The sequence below is a fragment of the Glandiceps talaboti genome, chromosome 10 (genome assembly GCF_964340395.1).
Source record: "Glandiceps talaboti chromosome 10, keGlaTala1.1, whole genome shotgun sequence".
Lineage (NCBI taxonomy): Eukaryota > Metazoa > Hemichordata > Enteropneusta > Spengelidae > Glandiceps > Glandiceps talaboti.
Genome location: NC_135558.1, coordinates 13,309,384 through 13,327,500, shown reverse-complemented (window position 1 = coordinate 13,327,500; position 18,117 = coordinate 13,309,384). Strand labels below are relative to the sequence as shown.

Here is an 18,117-nt window from a genome sequence, read left to right as displayed (position 1 = left end):
TTGGGTATTTTTTGTATGGCTTCTTTGTAGATTCAATCCCCAGCTCAAAACATATTGCATTTTGTTATTTACAGTACGATTTAGGTCGTAGTGGGTGCCTGGAGTCGACACACATAGAGAAAAACACGGAAACCCACACAGGCGTAAACTCCTAACAGCTGGGATCTGTTTACACCGAGTTCACTGCATGCATAACACTATGGTGCTTGTTGATTTGATCATTTCATGTCTGGGAAGAACGAACACCAAATTATGACGACAGTCGGCGTTCTCCTCAGAACTGTAAGTAAAATCACTTTACTTACCCCCAGCTGACGAAGTTAGTCTTAGCTGTCTTCGGCCAGGCGAAATCGCCCAAGATGACCTGGTCATCTTTAGTTACAATGTCCTTTTTCTGAGTGTTGTACTGCCGTAAAATACTCAGAAGATCCGCCATGATGGTAGAGCTCGCATGGTATCATGGGTATTTTCCTAGCCAAGTAGATAGAGGAAACCACTTGAACCGAAACAAAATAAAACAAAAGTGAAATTGTCAAAATGTTCGAGGTAATATTTCAAAGTTAAAATCACAAATGATGACAGGCAAATTGTAAATTCTTAAAGATGTCAATGTTTTTGTAAAAAAATAACAAAATAAAATAACATATCGCTGAAATGAATTATACCTACTATTTCTGCTATTGTATTGTGTTCTCATTGGCACATTTCATGTTATTTTTTTAGTGGATACTATACTCGCATTGATAGACATTTGTTGCTAAAAAATTGCAGGTGGCGGATCACTGGGATGGTTGGTTGGGGTCGCAGTGTAATTCCGATGACGTCATGGCTTAATTTTATGCATACCACACACTTCCGCATTCAGACATTTTCCTCTGCTGTCACAGTTTGCCTCCCGTTCAAGCGCTGACACAAAATATCTATAGTGTGCAAATTTTATGACAGGTTGAACAAGGTATGGATTTGTTATTTGCCCTTGGCTTTTTTTATTTCTAGTGTTTGCATATCTTGTCGATTTGGGTCGTGTGCTCGACAGTAGACGTACACAAACAAACAACACGGGCGTTCATGTACACGATCCCTGTACATGTACACAGTGTAGCTAGCTCCGAAGTCTGCCATTACAATGTGTATTATGACCCCTGGGCTGCAACATTTCACCCATTTCCTCGACTACTGGTATTAGTAACCAGCCATACTGATAGTACCTTTTTCAACTTTACATAATTAGTAGAGATATTCCTGCTTTAATGGGACCGAAAGTGGTGTTGGTTTTCGAGTAAGACTACCATATGTACTAGTAGTACTGTACAGTCCGCCAGGAATTTGTAAATCGAAAGTCTGCTGAATAGGGGACCATGACGCGCTGAATGAAAGATTATGAAGGTGATCACAAGTGATCATCATAATAGCCACGCCACGAGCTTTGTTTCTACTTTAAACATAAAAAAGTTTAAAAGACAATGAATCTTTACTTAATACGAGTAGTCCATACGCACATTTGAAAAAAAAAGTGTTTTGGTAGTAGCTCCCAAGACAAACGAGTCTTATCTGTTAATAAGTGTTATCAGGAAGGAAGTGATACTGCTGGTACAAGTCAAGTGCTAGCTACAGCGAGACACGTGTAGCTCCACTCACCGATGTTACGAGACATGTACACGTTAGATGTAACATAACTTCTTTAGAGTCCAGGGTTGGACTCGGAGTAAAGTTTCACGGAGTCTAAGTTAAGCAATGTCCACGATTTCACAGGAGTGGCTTTACACTGTAACAACATATAGAGCTGAAAACTTTTACCATTGGCATTATTGCCATATTGGAAATTCTACCTCGATGCGTTCACCAACAAAGTGACCCTGACAGTGAATTTCGTGTGTTTTGTACTTCATAGACTATCATGCTAAAAAAATATTTTGTTTCATTATCACTATACAAATAGATGGAAATATTTGACGACAAATTTTTTGCAGTTTAGTAATCGTGATAATATATTGCTGCATATTTCATGGTCTCTGTATTCAATGTAAAAGCTACTGTTTTGTTTCATGCATGGCCATGGACAGGTGATCTGAGAAGAAATTTAAAAAAAAAGAAAAAAAAGTAAATTTAAAATTTTGGTATGTTTTTCATATTTATATATTTAAAAAAAGAGAAGAATTTTATTAGGTTTCATCAGCATTCCTTTATCAAGTGTAAGTGTTTATATTATGAACTCTTTGGAAATACCTCATTTCTCTTCAATTTTTTTGTCCAGGTTCTGTTAGCGGTTGGATATATCAAGAGACACACAGGAATACAACACCCAGCTATTTGACTCATAATATCGAATGTCAGAAGCCAGTTGAAGTACTCTCAGCCTGTGTCACAAGGTCACATATTGTGAATTAAAGGTCAAAGGTTAAGTCAGGACACTAACACGACCTCTGACCTACCGCTCCAGTAACTATCAAGAGTGTAGTTAACATTTCATCATTTTTTTCCTCAACTTATTACCTATAATTAGATTTCACTATGGCAGATGACAAAACTCCATCGCAGCAAGAGCCGTTAATGAACGACCAGATCAAGAATGAGGCCGGAGGATATGTTTGGGAAGTGACAGACATGAAACGACTGCAGCGTTTTCTTTGTCTAGGATCCGAGGGCGGAACTTATTATATCAAAGACAATATTGAACTTGGCAAACAAAATATTGAATGTATAGATCGGCTTATTGATAATGGCGATGGGGAGAAACTAGTCGAAGAACTTACAAAATACAGTGTTGAAGGCAGAACAGCGAAACAGGAGCCTCTAATGTTAGCGCTTGCTATGTGTGCACGAAGTTCTGATTTGAAAACCAAGCAAGCTGCATACAAAGCTTTAGGAGATATATGTCGTATTCCAACACAATTGTTTGCTTTCATTGATAATGTGGAACGGATAGGTAAAGAGTCTAGCGGGACTGGATGGGGACGTGCTCAGAGGAGAGCTGTACAGAAATGGTACAATGATAAGAAACCCACATCCCTTGCACTAGCGGTCACCAAGTATAAACAAAGGAATGGTTGGTCACATAAGGATTTATTGCGGTTAGCACATATCAAACCTGCTAATGATGGTAAGTCTTAGAATTTAGAATTCACGAACAAGCATGGATACACCTGTTTTCCCATTGTACATTTGTAATATAGAAATGGCTGTAACATTTAATAACTCTGACCATAGACAATATTGTCTATGCTCTGACATAGGGTTCTCTAGTCTAGAGGCTACACATGATTTTGAATTTCAAGATCTCTCTTCACATCGTCCAAATCAATGAGAAATCATGAACCAAATGAGTAACAACCAATCAATCAATCAATAAACTTTACTAAAGAGGGTAGCCCAGTTGGCCGAGGCCAATCTTCCCTGGGGCCCTCTAAATAAAAATAGTACAAAAAACAAAAGTGACAAATACAGACTGTACAATAAAGGACATACAATAAACAGCAAAAGTGTCTAAAATTTTGTCATAAGATATTGGTGACAGCCTTGTGTGAAGGAAGACAACAATGTTGTATTTCTCACTTCAAGTGGTAAGGTATTCCAAATATTTGCACCAGAAAACATAAAAAGCAATGTTTTAAAATTTTCAATTCTAGATCGAGGTACATGTACTAACAAGTCGTTGTTTTTTTCTCAACCTGGTTCTGTAATTACAGTGTATGACAGTTGTGAACATATGAGTGAAATGAAGGACTTCCAACTGTTAGAATGTTGTAAACAATGTATACCTGTATTTGTTGTAAGTACATGTATCCTCCTGATATAACAATGTACCGTTTACATGTTATTGTTTTGGGGAATTGTGGAACTGTTGTCAATGAAAATTAAGTTATTATTGGGCCAAATTCTATGTTGAATTAACAAAATCATGGCTTTGATGTTTGAAATTTCATTTCAGCACCTCATTGAGCTAGATGTGAGAAGAGATTTGAAGCCACTGATAGTGATAGCCTCTAGACTAGGGGTTCTCATTGTACTGATAGCCTCTAGACTAGGGGTTCTCATTGTACTGATAGCCTCTAGACTAGGGGTTCTCATTGTATGGATAGCCTCTAGACTAGGGGTTCTCATTGTATGGATAGCCTCTAGACTCAGGGTTCTCATTGTACGGATAGCCTCTAGACTAGGGGTTCTCATTGTATGGATAGTCTCTAGACTAGGGGTTCTCATTGTACGGATAGCCTCTAGATTAGGGGTTCTCATTGTACTGATAGCCTCTAGACTAGGGGTTCTCATTGTACAGATAACCTCTAGACCTAGGGGTTCTCATTATACAATTTGTATTAGTAGCCACAGTGTACTGGTTGGTCATTGACATCCCTGAGTACTGAATATTATATATATGACAAGATGTCACTTGAGGTCACAAACAAGTACACAGTTTACATTGTACTTAAGTCATCATGATATTTTTAAGGTTTCTACTTTTGAAAATTTGATTGCTTGATGGAAGAGACAAAAATGACGAAACCTAACCAATAGACAAAACATGGAATAGGGTTACATCATGTGATCTTGAAGAGGAAGTATAGTACAGTCCCTTGGTTGTTTTCAAATCACAACATGTAGAGAGAATGATGTTATATGTATTGCCTAGAATCCATGTGATGCAGATTTTGAATCCATAGGGAAATAACAAATTCAGAAGCCTCATTTGCATGGATTCCAGGCTATGGGTAAATCGGGAATTCAAACCCCTGTTGGTATGGATTCCAGGCTATGGGGAAATAACAAATTTGAAACCCCCATTTGCATATAGGCTGTGAACAAGTTTGGATATCTCACGCGTTCACAGATTGCTGATGTCACAGTGCATTGACCAATGAAAAAGTACATTTGATAAAAAATGGTGTAATAGATATAACTGGGTACATTCATTACTCTTGCAAAGGCTACTCTCCGACTTTATGTGATCTAAATAATAAAAATGCATTCTTTGATAGAATTACTATTTCAAGACCCCTAAAATTGCCATGGCATGCATGGTGTCTGCCATTAATATTGACATACTTTCCATGAAGGAGTCAACATTCTTTTTGTTGATGCATTCTCCATACAATCTTACCTATAGACTTGGAATATATTGTCATTTCATGTGAGTATTCCGAACATGTGCACATTCCATCTGTCATGTAGCACTTCTACTAACTATATCTTACAGGGACACTGTGTAAGATGGGTGAAAGTTAACTCACTCAAGATATATGAGGCACTTTTGTGGATGCACTGCACTCACACCCTTGGTCATATCATGCTCTGATTTTTGTGGTATTTTATAATACATAAATAATAATGACTTGAAAGCAGAATTTACGACCTATGCTTGTACTCTCTCTGAGTTTCAGATGTACAGATTTAGATACTCAGTTTGGATAGGAATAAAATATTAGATGTGACAAGTATATACATGTAGTTGTCTGGCAAAGGTAATTTATACATTATAAAGGAACATGGTCTGCAACTTGTAAGTATTTTTTTTTGTCATTTTTGTTGCCAAATGAAAGGTTACTAATATTTTACCCTTCACTGTTACTTGATGACTAGTACATGTAGTCACGCTGTCACTGACAAAACTCCCACTAACTGCTGTGATGTTGTAGTCTCATACTATATGAATAAAATGACATCATTTTTATTCTTATATATTAGACTACAGTATCACAACAGTTTATATGATAGGAGTTTGTCAGTGGCTGCTGGTGTACATCATGTATAGACAAGTGATAGTGAGTGGTAAAATACAAGTAATATTTTATTTGGAAACAAACATGACAAGAAAATACTTCGAAATTGCAGACCATGTCCTGTTAATGTACATTTGCATGTTACTAATGTAGATGCTATTCATGGCATGGAAATCTCTAGATCTCTTTTCACAGGGATGAATCAATACACCGATAGAATCTACATGTACATGTACCCTTTACATGTATAGCTGTCCGTATAGCTGCAATGTACATGTATAGAACCCAGCACTATGAGAAAATGGGATTTCTGTTTTAATATTGCATATTTTGTGTATTTTTATCATTCATTATGTTCCGTCACTGCATTTTATTGCCACATGCAGACTCATGAATTCTAAATTCAAAACGGTGATATCATTTCCACTGGTAATGTGAATACTGCATGATGAGTACTTTTTGAGTCATACAAATTTATATCTCGGAGATATACATATTACTAATGCATGATTGCACAAGTATTTGACTCCCTGATATGTATACATAGCTAAGTTGTAAGTTCATTTCACTGCAATTATATCATAGACATATCAGTGGCAGTATATGTACTATATGAGGTCAGGGAAATCTGACCTATGAACTATGACCTTGCAGTATGATTCATTTCATAAATCAATATCCTAGCTGTGATATGGTGATGTCTGTCTGAACAGCTGTTACCTCTTGCAGTGTTTAATACACTTCTTCACTGAAATTATAATGTTAACTAATGTACTAAAGTGACACTGAAAATTAACGATGACGAAAATGTGACACTGGTCATATACATGCAGTGCACCTTGTTGCATCTGGATTTTTTTGACAGAGATGAAAGAATTCGTTTACCTGGGGCAATATTATGTCCCCATCACGCCCTGCCATTTAGTGGTCATACATGTATTTTTAAAAAATTCAAATATAATTTACATAGTTATGTACATAAAAATATCACACGGCTTTTATGCAATTTTGAATATGGTGTTTGTTTTTGCTATAAATAGTATGAACAGCATCTGTAAGTTTTCAAAAAGCTAAATATTGTCAATACAATGGTACTGTACACTAGCACATACGTTGATCAAAATTTAGGGTTACAGTACATGTAGACAGATTTCAGTTAAGCTTGGATATGCCCTCCTGAGGTGAAGGCACGCCAGCTATACAACCTTGGCCCACAAACATACACCATACATGTATACACTGGTATTTGATAAATGAGGCTTGGTTTGTTTAGGTGATATTTAGGGATTTAAATTTTTTTTTTTTTTTTTAAAAGCTGGTAGCTTTGCGTCAGAAGCCTTCCTCTTTTTTATTTATGTCTTATATTTGAATACATTGTAGACAGAACTAAAAAAAAAAAAAAAAGAATAAAATAGTATTTAGTAGAAAAACATTGAGTCTCATTGGAACAGTGAGACTGACTAAAATGATAACATATGGCTAGCCATCTAGAATTGAGTAGAATCTTTGATTGTATCCGTTCATTTGATTTTCTACAATAACTGTTTGGTCAACTTTGGTGCTAAAATAAGCTAATAAAACTAAATCTACAAAGAGTAACACTAGTTAACAAAATAAGGTATGTACAAATGTATAGATTATAAAATTAGACAGGGAATATGATAGAACTCCAAGATGCATGAATACAAGTGTTGTGTACTTTGGGGTATTTGTATGACTGCTTGCAGTGTTCTCTATTTCCACAAGCCAAATAAAATTATTTGGTGAAAGTGCAGCAGAAAAACAATGTAACCATGAATTCTTTTTAAATTATTATTACATGTATTTTTATCAGAAAGTACAGATTCATAAATCTGTTGTGATTACACGATTTCTTGTACAGGGAATAATTGTTCACTCATTTGCATATCATTTGCATGCAAGGTATGCAATAATGTTTATGGTATTGCACTGCAGTGTAATACTACTACATGTAGTACACCTGTGCGCTGTTACATGTAAATCAGTGGTACATATGAAATAATAGCAGTTTTTTTCAGTGTCGTAAACCACACCTTCTTTTAGGGCACAATCCAAGACGCAGTGTCGCGGAAGAGAGAACAGCTCTAGTGTGCGAGAATGAGTTGTTCCAGCTTTTGAAGCAATTGATATGTATTTTATTGGTTGTTGTCTATTGGTTGATTTGAATACTCCATCAATGTGTGATATACATGTATAACCCTAAATAACCTATTTACAGAAATTGATAAAACGGCTTTTCAATTTTATGTTTGGAAAGTTCCCAAACTTTTTGAACTTCCATAACATAGGGGGAATCTGGTAAAACTTGTACATGTAAATTGAAAGTATGGATATCTAAAGCTATCATAAAATTGGTTGGGAACATCAGTACTGGGAATGTTGGAGAGGGGTGGGGTGGGGTGGGGTGTTGGGGTCAAGTAAATCTTACATTAAATTACCCTAATTTTTATCATAATTTTGATGGAGAACTTGAGAGAACTCAAATAAAAATGTACCTTCAAGTTCAACTTGCAGCTACTTGGTCATAATGTCCTATCAAAAATTTTGTACATGCATATCCAACAGTGAATTTTATTGAACAAGGAAAAATGTTACAGAGGACAGGAGGCGAATGCCCAGACAGTCAGACAGACAGTCATACCCAACTGTGTGCATCAAATATTTGAGATTAACACCGGTGTCCTGGTGACCCAATTCATGAAATGAATCAGGTAATGACAGCCGTAGCAGACACCAGCCATGTCATGCTATACTTTGATGTGTGTATCAAGTCTACATTATGAAATAGAGAGAATGTAATGCGTACATACCAGAAATTGCCAGTCAGAATTGACAAAGTTTATCATATGTGAAATGTGTAAGATGACCAGTTTTATCACTGGTATGGCTCACACAATCAAAACTCTCAGATTAAAATTCAGAAACATAATGCAGGCGTACATACACATATATTTATTTTAGGATGAAATGATATATTATTGGGGATGGGCTGGCTCGAGATATGGGCTCATAACTGTAATAATGTCGGAATCTGTTCAAGACAACTTAATATAGCTATACAGCTTACATCTCTACTCATTGCTTAAGGAGGAATTTTCACTGACAGTGAAGGAATAACATCTGTCTGAAATTTTCCACGTCCATAGGGGCAACAGCCATTATAGTATGTAAAAAATTTGATTATAGATTTGTAGAAATATACTGTATCGTGTGTCAAAGTTCTTTTTTTGGACTCATGGAACGAGTCATATTTCATGTGAAAACTTATAAGTTTTCTCCGTTGGTGTTATCTTTTCAGTGTCTTGAATAGTTTTAGACACATGCACGATATGCAACCTTGTACCATGCACATTTACGTCATGTATATGTATATTGGGTCAGTGTTTTTGCTAATCTTGGGGAACCCCCATAACAGAAAGGGAGAAAAGGGGTAAAAAATGGCAGTGTTTCCCCCATAGAGTCTATGGTAATTTATTTGGGAACCCAGGTAAAAATAACATGGAAACCCTGGTAGATTTTACCTACTTTACCGCCCTCAGCAAAAACACTGTGGGTATTGCCTGTGTGGGGCACATCCATACATGTATTATCATGTAAAAATCTAGCCCAGAAACATGATTGGCTGGCTTGAAGTCGTTTCCCAGAATGTGTTCTGTTGAGCTAGTATGTCGAGTCAGATAGCCAAATCTGTAGGCTGAGCAGAATCGTGCTTCATTCAAACCTGGAACAAAGGTGATATGTACATGTAACCTGCAACATGCTATACTGTGTTGTCTTTGATGTTCTATTCAAGCTGCCATGTGACTTTCACAATCGAAATCAGTTAGCCATTTGTACCTACAAATCAAAACCCTGTGAAGCACGTTTAAATATGTACAAGTGCAGGTTTTTGGTGTCAAGTAAAAAATCTCTCCAACTCTTAACAATGTTCTCCCCAGGATAGTTTGCAAAGGATAAATGCATAATAATTTACATATCAATAACAAAGTAATTTGCATAATGATATGCATAATCATTCGCATATAATATGCATGTCTGCAGCATTGAAACATCATTGCATGACATGCATGTACACATGGACATTGGGATCTGAGCTACATTTTGTATTTCTTTTCAAGTGAAAGTATAATTATAATATTGTTATTCAAAGATAACTAAAGCTCAAGGATATGCAACAAGACAGAAACCTGCTAAGCATGGCAGCAGCAAATGTGAGTGTTAGTGCTCAGACCACTAAATAGATGATTAGATCTATTTACTAATTTAGTGGTCTGAGGTTAGTGCCATGCTTTTTCTTTTACATGTAGTGTGGAGAACACTTTTGTTGTCATAAAGGAATTTCGAGGTTAACTGAGTATAATTCGAAGGTGTTCTGGGTTAACAATGTGCACTGACAGAGGAAAAAACAATTTTTGGTACAGTTTATAATAGTTGCCATGACAACAACAAAACGATGCAAGTCTCTACAAAATTGAAATGCTTCCGATCTTCTTTCTTATATGTATAGCCTAGGTATGGTGGTCGTATTGTTATTACAAACCCCTAGATCTATAAATTCCCAAACCATAACAGACTCGCATTCCACTCTACTCGATTCCTTAAAAAAATGACCACATGCGCCACAAAACAGAAAGATTTAAAACATTTCCCCAACAGTGTCAGCCCATCATACAATGTACATGTAAACTGTATTTTTAAAAAATCATAAAAATTGTGTCAGTCAGTGACCCACTTACATGTCATTGACACGATTGTAATATTATATTACTATACCTCAGTTTTTTAGAACCCTGGCTGTGTTCTATTCTGGAATCTCCCATACATGTAGCATAGCAGGATTTTAATTAATGATCAAATTATTTTGTCATGCAAATGAGTTATGTTCCCAGAAAGATACAAATGTATCGTTGTGTGGTTACTGTACTGAAATGACCATGGGGAGAACACTGTCTGGGTACAGCAGTTATAGTAAAGTCAAAATTAAGGTAAATTTTTTTTTTTGAAATTTTTGTTGTGGAGTATTTTAGGGAAACTATCAAGATGAAAATAAAGTCTGTCCTGAAAGTTTATTCTCCCTACATGTATTTGACTATACGTACATGTATATCTGTGCCGCCCTTTAGGGTGTATTTTCCTGGCCTTTGGTTGAAAATAGGGGTTGCGTTTTCAAGCTGAAGAGTCTAAAATTAAAATGGGGTCCATGTACACAACATTAGTTTTCATTTTGCTTGGTTTAAAATCCTTTAGCAAATCATAATAACTGTGCCATTTAATTATTTGTCCATAAAATGTTGCCCTCCAAAAGATGAGAGAGAAAACTGCATTTTTCTATCCTCTTATTCATAGTATAGAACTACATTAATTTTGTACATGTACAGTGTACTACAAAATAATATATTTTGGTCTAAAATGAGAGATGTTCTTAGAACCTGTATGGTCTGAAATGGGGGATCGATTTTGTGTTAAAATTGGTCTCAAATGGGGTCTGGGGTTTCCAGTATTGGCCGCACACACCCCTACCAGAGCTGGCCACCAGTACACCCCCTTGGCATTACATGTATTAGACCAGATGTTATTGGCCAGATGTGTGTGTATATACATGTATGGTGTTATTTTCACCACTGATGTACTACTAAAACACAGTGACCTTCCCCTATATTGTCAAGCAATGTGCATGAAGGCAAACTTGACTATTTATAAAAAACCAGATGATGGAATACTACTTCATACCAAGCATACATGTACATATGGCCCTGGACTAGTAGTTATAAAAGTCACCATAAATCATAGCTCTCATGCCTCAATACTACAACTCATCAATTTCAGCCTTCAATTGGTATGTCAACTATGTAATATAACCCCAATGATCACTAAATCAGAATTCTTCTATATTTATACATGACTTGTACAGTTGGTTTATTTATAGACAAACCGGACTTGGATAGAACTTGCATGTAGAAGCTTCCCCTCCCTTACAAAAAAAACAAACGTACAAACATGTAACATTTATTTGTTAATTGCCAGTGGCATACATTAATTTTTGTCTTTCCAAGGTCATACCCAGTGTTTGTAATGTTCAAGCACCCATCGTATACATACATGTATAGTCCAAGTGTATGTACATGTACATCATTATGTTGCATGTATATTTTATGTTCAAATTTCAACTTCTGACATGGATAACATATGTGGCAGGGTTCACGTCATTTGGTGACATTCCATCTTGTGACTACATTTGTCTAAAAGAAATAAACTACATGTAGATGTATTTAAACATACTGCAACTACATGTACATGCACATGTAGATGCAGACATGGGGGGGGGGTACAAATGTTATACTGTCTGCATGGTTGTAGGTTAGTTCATTTCAGTTAGACAAAATGTAGCAGGAAACTGTATTCATGCAATCTTGCTATCTTAAATTGTAGGATCAATGTGCAGTTTCTTTACCATGATTGTATCAAACGGAGAGAGAGAGATAACAGTAACTTGCAACATGCTGTGTACATACCCCCCCCCCCCCCCATTTCCAAGTTTCTAGAGCATTTCCAAAAGACCGCTAATTCATCTGCTTCTTTGGAATTCGTTTGTCCCTGTCAGGAATTGGCATGATCTTCAAATACATAATCAAGGGATATGACGCAGTAAAAGAAGGCTACAAGACAGACGAAGCCAGTGAGGATTTGGCAAAAGTTTTCAAGTTCTTGACGGCAGTTGAAGATCTGAAAAACACTGCAGATGAAAACCTTGCCTTACATCTGATTGAAGAGTACCATCTTGTGAGAGAACATGTCCCAACTACGAGACTGAAATCAAAAAGTGTAAGTTTGTCCATATCTCGTGAGAGAACACGTCCCAACTGCATGACTGAAATTTAAACAGCTGTAAAGCCAATGTACATGTACCAACTATTTAGCTGAGCTAAAAAAAAGTCTGTCCACTACATTACTCTATTGAATATATCCCAACTATATATGTGTACATGACAACTGACATAAAAACAATGTTACAGTCATGTATGTCATTCCACATCGTGTGAATGTGAACATGTGTACATGTGCACAACCGAAATAAAAAATATAAATTATTAAATATATACCCTGGCATATCATCTTGTATTAGAACATGTCATCTCAGATGCTGTGATTTGATTTGATTTCTAGAAGCTGATGATAATGATAGAGATAACCTTACTTATTTCTAGGTCGTTGGTTAAAAATTTAAGAAATCATTAAAAAAGTGTAGGTGTACATGTTGGTGATACTTTCGTTAGATGAATTAGAAATGACAATTATTAAAAGTGAGAAGGAAATGATGAACCACTTGTTTTGTCATACACCCGAATTTCAGCAATGGGTGATAATTTCCAACCATACATGTGCTTGTAACTGTGGGGTCATTTTCTTACCATCAGTGATGTTGTGAATTTTTTCTAATTCTGCCATAGAGGGCGGGCGTCATTAAAAAAAAAATTGCTAGATTGAAGGGTCGGTTAAGTCCTGACAAACATGTAGAGATAAGTATGGTCGCCCCCCCCCCCCCCCCCCCCCCCCCCCCCCCCAGCACTGATATTTAGCAAGTTTTGACTTCCCTTTCGTACAGATTTGGAAAGCACTGTTGAGAGAGATGCCAATGACAGCCATGATTAGAAACTTAGGTAAGATGACCAACATTGGGGTACTTATACCAGAAAGTGAAGGTGTACAAATGGTGTGTGATCGACTACGTGATGACACAGCCCTGCACAAAGCGCGTATACATCCATTCAATGTACTGTTAGCAATGAAGACATACCAAGCTGGGCAGGGAGAGAAAGGAAAGTTGAAGTGGATGCCCAATGCTGTTATTATCCAGGCATTGGAATATGCATTTTATGGATCCTTCAAGGTGAGAGGAAAAGACAATTTTCCGGTTCCCAGATGCATTTGCGTGAGACGACGTCATGTTACCTTTCAGATTGTTTTATGTTCATTACATTTGAAATAATATTTTCATCGTGAAATGATGGAAAGACATGTTGACCTCTTTAATTGTGAGTGATGTTATAGAACAAAGACTAAACACCATCAATGACAGAGAGGGATTTTGCAGGTAAATCCAGAGTACAGCCAGGTGACAACCAGCCCCCTGAGTAGTGCGTGCAACCCCTCCTGCACATACATAATACAATGGTGTTTTATGGGAAGACCTGCGATGCATCTTGGAATTTGCAACGTGTCTATTTGATGCTGGTGTATTTCTTTGGCAGTAGTGAATTTGCCCTCTTAGCCAATTTAACATGCCACTGACACACAGCAGTTTCTTATGTGCCACCAAAATTTGATGTTCCCCATTTTTTACTGTTTAGATGCCTAGCAACTAGACCACATCCATAGCAACAATGAATGATGATGTACATGTATATTGCAAAGGTAACAACTTAGAGGGATGGTTATAAGATGGAAATAAGGCAGTCACAATAATAAAATTATTGGAAGATTATATCTTCAAGTTGATATTTACCCTTACTACCCCCTCCACACTACATGATGTAGGAAATAAATCAGGTTGTAGGATTATATTTAAAAGAATGTTTCTGTAGATTTATCCGGTTTTCACCCAAATCTCGACACTGTGCCTTGCAGACCATGACTATATTCGTTCTCTTTCCTGCTAAACCCAGAGTATTGAGGCCACTGGTAAACGATACGTACTGTCTCTAGACGTTAGTGGTTCCATGTCCTATGGAAATGTGAACGGTGCCAAGTGTATCACTGCTGCCCTTGCCTCAGCAGCCATGCTGATGGTCACAGCTAGAACAGAGGATGAGAAAAACTATGACATCCTGGCATTCTCCGATAAAATGGTCCCAGTACCCATCAATGCATCCATGAAACTGGATGAAGTGTGTAGGGCTATGTCTGATGTAAGTATAGACAACGTTATGTCAAAAGTAAGTATTCATTTGGGTACTATAGTCAAATTTGCCGGAATGATGCATGATCTGCACCCCTGAAAACAGCTCCTGTAGTTTTGAAAACAATACACCATATTCCAGTTCCAAAGTTCCGACCATTTCACAGGTAAGCATCGCAATGGGGTCACCCCAGATTTAGCAAAGTTAAGGCTAAAATATTCCCTATGGCCGCTGATTGTATGGCTATACATGAAGCCGTGAACACAAGGTGTTTAGAATTCTTTTCTTTGTATTCTTAAAAGAGCATTAAATAATGGTTAAGACATATTTCTAGTACAACTGAACTGAGGTTAATAGGCAAGCAAGTAAACATTCAAAAAATATATGCAAATATACCTGGCAACAAGACCAAGCCCATAGCAACAGCCAAATAGTGGTGTGTATTTGAAAGATAACAACAGGCATGGGTATAATATGCCTAGCAACAAGATCACACCCATAGCAACAACCCAATACAGTTTTGCTATAACGCCATTGGCACTATTTTCATTATTGGTAGTTGTTAATAAAACAGTTCAACAAGAGCAGTGTGGAAAATGAGTAGCAACTCAGTATGTGTTGTCTTTAAGTTCAACTATCCTGGCCCTCACTTCCGGCCCAAAATGGCTTGCAAACAGCACTCCTAGTGACCAAACCATGAAATGTTTTATCTCGGCCTCTAACCGGAATATGGCGTATTGACTCATTGGCGTACTAAATGTGAGTACAGTACTAGTGTGGCTAATGCATGAAGGCACCCCATTGCGGCATACCTTACAGACTACAGACTCCTTAGTATGTAAAAGTTAGTCTCTAGGAACCAATTGCATACTAATATTCACAGTTGCTTTGGCTTACTTTACCATACTAGTACTCTTTCCAAAGTGTATTTTTACATAATTATATATATAATGTTGTTGTTGTTGTCGTTGTCATAACTGCTGCCATTTCGTTTACAGATTGCTATGGGTGCCACTGACTGTGCCCAACCAATGCTATGGGCAATGGAGCAGAAGAAACTCGTGGATGTGTTTATGGTGTACACAGATTGTGAAACGTGGGCAGGTAAAACCCACCCAGCACAGGCTCTCCGACAATACCGGGAAGCCATGGACATCCAAGCTAAACTAATTGTTTGTGCCATGACATCCACCGGATTCACCATTGCCGATGCCAATGATGCCGGAATGCTGGATATTGCCGGATTTGATTCCGGAACTCCAGAAATCATCCGCAGCTTTTCCATGGATCACTTCTAATGATGGATTCGAATTCATGGACTTCTAGAACACACGTAACAATAGGTAGTATCTGCCTGTTGTAGTGTAACAATTTGTGGGGTTAAATGTCTGACTTTTGAGTTCCGCAGATAAAAATCAGTGAAGTGGGGTTTCAGTCACTCTTAATTTATCTTGCACAGTCAAGTTGCTAAATAGCTCAAATTACAGTCCAGCGTGCAGGGTCCTCCCCACTCTTTAGTGAGTGCTGGTCGGTCATTAATGTCAATGGATATTAATATTCATTAGGTCAAGAAAACTCTACAGATGTCACTTGCCGGTTGATTATAATAATGTTTATTCATCATTATGATAAAATATAGTCATACCAATAGATAAATTGCCGTACATATATGGCAAAAGGGGATCAAGAAATAACAAAGCTAGTCAAGTTTGTGCCCTTTAGTGATACACAGAGAGACACAATCAAGTGAATACATTATGTGAACTCTGATTTGAAGTACATTGTTTAGGTTACATTTACTGATCGCCAATTGGTACTGATCGGTGCTGGCCAGTTTGGGGAGAACCCTGAGCTGCCTTATTGTAGTATTATCAAGTAGGATCAAAAAGCGTAATGTTGAAAGAATTTTCATGCCGAGTCTGAACGTAGGTTTACTGGATCTCTGTATGTGTACCATATGTAGTTATCAAAAAATTGTCTAGATTTTACTGACAAAATTATTACAATTGTAGATAATCTATTAATTACTCTCAAGGAGCAATTTAAAACACCAACCTCAATGACTACCCATCAGTGTGAATTCTGTCGTGAATGTATTCACAGTAGCATGACTATTGGGTGTAGTATACAGTATTTAGCTAACTATTATATTAACAGGACAGTTGCTTTTGGAGCACTCCCTTTTGAAATGCGTCAGTGAAAGAGGTTGCATTGTTAGCCAGGGAGTGTGCATTTAGAGAGTTTCCTGATGTTGAATGGGTCAACAGAGTGATTTGTTTGCCAAGACTTTGCTGTAAAGTGGCAGAACTGTTGTTGATTGATGGTCAAGTTTTAGCAAGTTTCTTGTGAAAATGGTTGATAGAGGGAGTACGTTGTTAGCCAAGACTTTGTTGTAAACTGGCAATACTGTACGTTGCTTGTCTAGTTTGAGCAATCTTATCAAGATGGTGGTTGATTAGGGGTGGGGGTGTTTTGTCAGCCAGGATTTTTCTGTAAATTTGCATCACTGGTTCTTGTCAAGTTGTAGCAATCTTGTTGATAGAGGGAGTGCTTCATGAGTGACTGCTGTCTAAAAGTAGAGATCTGATTAGCATCTGATGGAGAATTGGACCTAAATTAGCGTAATTTATTTACTATTTTGCACATGTCAATTCTGTGTGCTGTTGAACATAACAAGTGACTCCACCAACATATGATATGAAGAAAATGATGAAGCAGTCCATCACCCTGTATGTTCACATGGACAATGAACATGACATATGGTAAAATGTGAAACAGTAAATAAAATTAAAGAAGTCATTTTCTCCATCACTTAGTGTAATCAGATTCTTGTAGATATACATATCTGTAAACAATCAATTTTTTTTCTATACAGAGAATGACAGAAACTCAAATGTTGTATTTAGAATTAGAAAAAAGAGGAATAATATAGGTAGAAATGTATAATTCCTTTAATACGCTTCAACAATAGGAAACTGAAAAATAGCATGCTTTCATAGCAAGAGTTTGACTTTTTATGTGATACAGACGTAGAATTATAACATGTTAGGTGACAGGTTGATTCCCAGCAGTCATCATTGATAGAGTAGCACCCATTTCTATGGGAATGGTGATGTCATATTCCTTCTATAGCATGATCAAAGGTGTCCAGTTGAAATATTGACATTTTGTCAAAAGATTTGTCTTAAAAATGCAACCATACAAATTCAGATTGTTTATCATGTAACTATGGTACAGCAGAAACAAAAACACACAAAAAACACTGAGATTTAGTAGCTTCAAACAATTTTCCAGTGCTTGAAAATTAGGTGTAATTGGCTTTATTGCTACAAAGATTTAGACTTGATATGCAAATTGAGATTCCGAAATACTATCATAATTTTGGTCTATAGAGGGCAGTAGACATGGCAATGCTATCAACCAGTGAGACTTTATCAAAGAATTTCACATCTCATCTTATGACTAATCTCATAATTTTGGATCAA

The 18,117-nt window shown here is 36.9% G+C and overlaps 2 protein-coding genes across 2 annotated transcripts in view; one reads left to right on the top strand and one right to left on the bottom strand.

Moving 5' to 3' along the window:
- LOC144440782 (parafibromin-like) overlaps positions 1–436 on the bottom strand; it is a 14,999-nt gene extending 14,563 nt beyond the window's left edge. Inside the window, exon 1 of the mRNA XM_078130167.1 lies at positions 306–436. Coding sequence (XP_077986293.1) covers positions 306–436 — 131 coding nt within the window. The remainder of the gene's footprint in view (positions 1–305) is intronic.
- Positions 437–861: 425 nt separating this feature from the next.
- Positions 862–17,301, top strand: LOC144441158 (RNA-binding protein RO60-like). Its single transcript, XM_078130696.1, has 6 exons — positions 862–955; positions 2,255–3,100; positions 12,337–12,557; positions 13,339–13,623; positions 14,399–14,641; positions 15,631–17,301. The coding sequence occupies exons 2-6, from the start codon at positions 2,512–2,514 to the stop codon at positions 15,928–15,930; spliced, it is 1,638 nt and encodes a 545-aa protein (XP_077986822.1). The 5' UTR covers positions 862–955; positions 2,255–2,511; the 3' UTR covers positions 15,931–17,301.
- The last annotated feature ends 816 nt before the right edge of the window (positions 17,302–18,117 follow it).